Raw genomic sequence first — 3,500 nt, 5'->3', positions numbered from 1 at the left:
CTCCATCTGTTTCAGGTTAGTGGACATCATTCAGTAAACTGTCCCGTCGGGAAATATGTCGCTACGTCACACAGTGGAGTCTCTCTGATTGGTTGTCGCGGCGCGTCGAGCTGCAAAAGTTCAGATTTTCCAACTTCAGCGATTTGCACATCAAGCACGTCGAACACTCAGATCGTTCAAATCGTTCAAATCGCGCTGCTCTAATCGCGCTTGAGGCACCGCAGCTCTTCCCGACGCTGCTTGAAGCGCGTCCACCATAGACTTTGTATGTAAACCTGCTGCTCCTGATGCTGAAATCGTGTTTGGTGTGAACGCACCATTAGAACTCCAGTTAGAAAGAGAAAGTAAGGATGAGAAGACTTCCCACCAAATTTCATCAAATGACCTTAAAAAGTGTAAGAAGAGCTGAGCAAACAAACTGCTGCACCTTCAGTTATAAAAACACACTCCACAAGGAGGTACCAATAATAATTTAGGAACAAAAAACCCCAAACTGTACCAGATTTTAGTGCTACATGGGTTTAGCATGTACATGTCCATGTTCTCCTTTAATATGGCCGAGGTGCTCTGAGTGGAGAAAAAATGGAGACGTATCAGTTTCACCTCATTTATGTGTCAACATCAGATAAATAAAACATTTTCTATAAAAGTATGAGATTATGTACTTTAGCTTCTGGGTTGGCACCAAGTATCTTGGCTCCACACTCTACTGAGGCATAATTATTAAAGTTCTTCTGGACTTTCTTCACAGTATGAGAAGCACCGTTGCTGGAGGGGTGAGTGGACTGAGCTGCTGAGGACAGACAAACCTTCAAAATGTGGAAAAATTTAAGTGAACCAAATCAATTCTTAAAAAAATCGGTTCTTACTCTTCTCTTTCTCCACTTCCATCATTTTCCGCTTCCACTCATCAAAAGTGGGGATGTCCTCGGGGTCTTTGCTGCCCACAGGGGGATCCGTGTCTGCGGTGACGGGGGAACCCGGGTCCTGTCAAACATAATGAGAACATGAGAGCGGGGACTCATCCTCTGACAGAGGAAAAGAGCTCACGTCATGTCTGAGTGCCTCACCTGCTTGTGTGAAGTGTTGGCTTCCAGATGTTTAGTGCTGTGAACAGCTGGGGGGCTCAGAGGGGGGTCTGTGAGAGTTTTAGTACCTGCAGTGTGAGCGCTGAAAGTGTTCTCCAGAAACGGTGGAGGGCTGCCGGGATAACGGTAACACATTAACGTCTTGTTTAGGAGAGGAAAACGGACCTAAAGCTCCTACTCTGAGGTGCTTGATCAGGATTCTTTTTTAGTTTTTATTTGTATTTAACCTGTGATTTCACCTGGTTTTGTCATATGGGTTGTTTGCTTCTTCCACACAGTCAAAGTCAGTGGCTTCAGAAGCAGCTACATCATCTGCATCACCTAAATCACTGAGAACAAAACAACAACTAAAACATTATTTGTAAGGTATTTGACAACAAAGCAAACGCTCTGTCTTATTAAAGAGACCCCCGATTAGTTGTAACATTAAACTTTATTTGATAAACGCTTATTTGAACTGTAAAATAAAGACTGTAAAAATACTGTAGGCTGTTTAGTTTTGTAAATTTTTTAACTATATTTTAACACGGACGGAGCCATTTTATTCACACACAAAGCATTCTGGGTAAATGATGACATGGATAGGTCATCGGTGCGAGGCTGCTAGTGCGCTATATCTGAAGGTTAATCTTGGACAATATCTGATGATCGGCTCTTTTAAATGAAACCAGAGAGTGTTGACAGAGAGGAGAAGGTAGAAATGACTCAGCCTGGAACTGAAAATATAGATGGAGGACAACAGAAATGCTTCATGGAAGAAGAACCTCAGTTTAGCTTGTTAGCCTTCGCGCTAGCACCGATGCTATATTGCCTTATATGTATTAGCTCAGCGCTAGCGCGACCAACAAGCTAAACTGAGGTCCTCCATCCATATTTTCAGTTACAGACTGAGTCATTTTTGTCTTCTCTCTGTTTTCATTTAAAAGAGTCGATCATCAGAAATTGTCCAAGATTAACCTTCAGGGTGGATATAGCTCGCTAGCAGCCTCGCACCGATGACCTAGTTGATGTCATCATTTACCCAGAATGCTTTGTGTATACATAAAATGTCCCCGTCCGTGTAATATATTTTTAAACTTTTAGTTTAAAAATTATAAAAACTGAAAATCCTACAGTATTTTTACAGTCTTTATTTTAAAGTTAAAATATATGTTTATTAAATAAAGTCTAATGTTACAACTAATCGGGGATCCCTTAAAAGACGTTATTTAATGATAAATATTTTCATAGACGGTTAAGTGAAAGGAAGCTGCCTTGTTGGAATGTCCTTGTGAGGGTCCGGGATGCTGGGCTCCTCTCTGTTCGGAGCAGAAACGGAGTCAGTGGAAGGAGGCGGGGCAGCACAGTCTGGATGTTCACAGTTCTCAGAGGTCTGCTCAGATCCGTGGTCTGCCTCCAGTTCTGCTTCTGGAGCAACTTTTACTGCATCCAAACCCTGATGGAAAAAACAAAGAGATGTAAGTGGAGCGCCTCATCCATGAACTAACTTACAGCTGCAGGCGTTCCAGAGACAATCAATAAAAATAAAATAGTGTGCAGCGTTTTCTCTATGGTTATCCAAGGAGGGCAGAGGTAGACGTGTAGAGAAAATCTGATTTATTTTATGTTTCAGAGCTGGTCTACGTTTGCCCCCTCTTTCCCCACCAGACTGTACCTGCTCCTCTGCAGGCGCCACCATCCACCTCCCCTCACTGTACTGTGACAGCAGTATGGAGTTTTTGTTTAAGTTACAGATCAGGTCAGTATACAGGTCTGAAGGAGTTGAAATGTATTAAAATATGAAAAATAAATAGTATTAAATGGCCACATGAGTAAAAATCTTTAAAATATGTATTAATATAAAATGTAAATAAAGTAATTTTATGAATTTTATCTGTCAGTTTGGAAAAGTAAAATGTCATTTTCAGTTATTTTGTTGATCTATAAAAGTAATAGAATTGTTTTAGTGTCAAGCTTTATAGGGTTTATCTCTGTAATCATATTTTGACTTCTGAACATTCAAATACATTTAAATATTCCAATTTATTTTTTTTACTTGTTGACAAAAGTTCTTGAATTTTAAAACTGCGTGGTAGATGAAAATACAGATAAATTAAAGAAAAAAGAACAGAGTCAATGCAAACATTGTTGTGATTTTCATATTTAATTATTTATTGATTCAAAATGTTGCAATGCACCTAGGAACAAACAAAATAAATAAAGCTGTTTTTTTAATATTAAGAGACTAAGGTAATGTTCTTTGAGAAGTCCTGAACTGCACATTTTGCAAAAATAATCATTTCAATGATAAAACAATGAATGAATGTTTTTATGCATTTACATGTACAATTTATTACTCTGCTTATTTATCAAATGTTAAGTTTATTTCTGTTATCAAAAGCAAGACTTTAACTTGAATTACTTGTCTTGTTG

General features: G+C 39.1%; 1 protein-coding gene across 1 annotated transcript in view; it reads right to left on the bottom strand.

The window, feature by feature from the left end:
* LOC106521299 (SUN domain-containing ossification factor) overlaps positions 1-3,500 on the bottom strand; it is a gene marked incomplete in the record, with an annotated part of 34,261 nt that overhangs the window by 16,128 nt on the left and 14,633 nt on the right. The window contains 6 exon segments of the mRNA XM_014013817.1: positions 500-567; positions 666-793; positions 870-987; positions 1,071-1,200; positions 1,328-1,417; positions 2,342-2,523. Of these exon segments, the coding sequence (XP_013869271.1) occupies positions 500-567; positions 666-793; positions 870-987; positions 1,071-1,200; positions 1,328-1,417; positions 2,342-2,523 (716 nt within the window).

This window comes from Austrofundulus limnaeus, unplaced genomic scaffold, assembly GCF_001266775.1.
Source record: "Austrofundulus limnaeus strain Quisiro unplaced genomic scaffold, Austrofundulus_limnaeus-1.0 Scaffold106, whole genome shotgun sequence".
In the NCBI taxonomy this organism is placed as follows: Eukaryota; Metazoa; Chordata; class Actinopteri; order Cyprinodontiformes; family Rivulidae; genus Austrofundulus; species Austrofundulus limnaeus.
The sequence above is the reverse complement of the archived record's forward strand: the minus strand, read 5'-3'. Positions and strand labels throughout refer to the sequence as shown.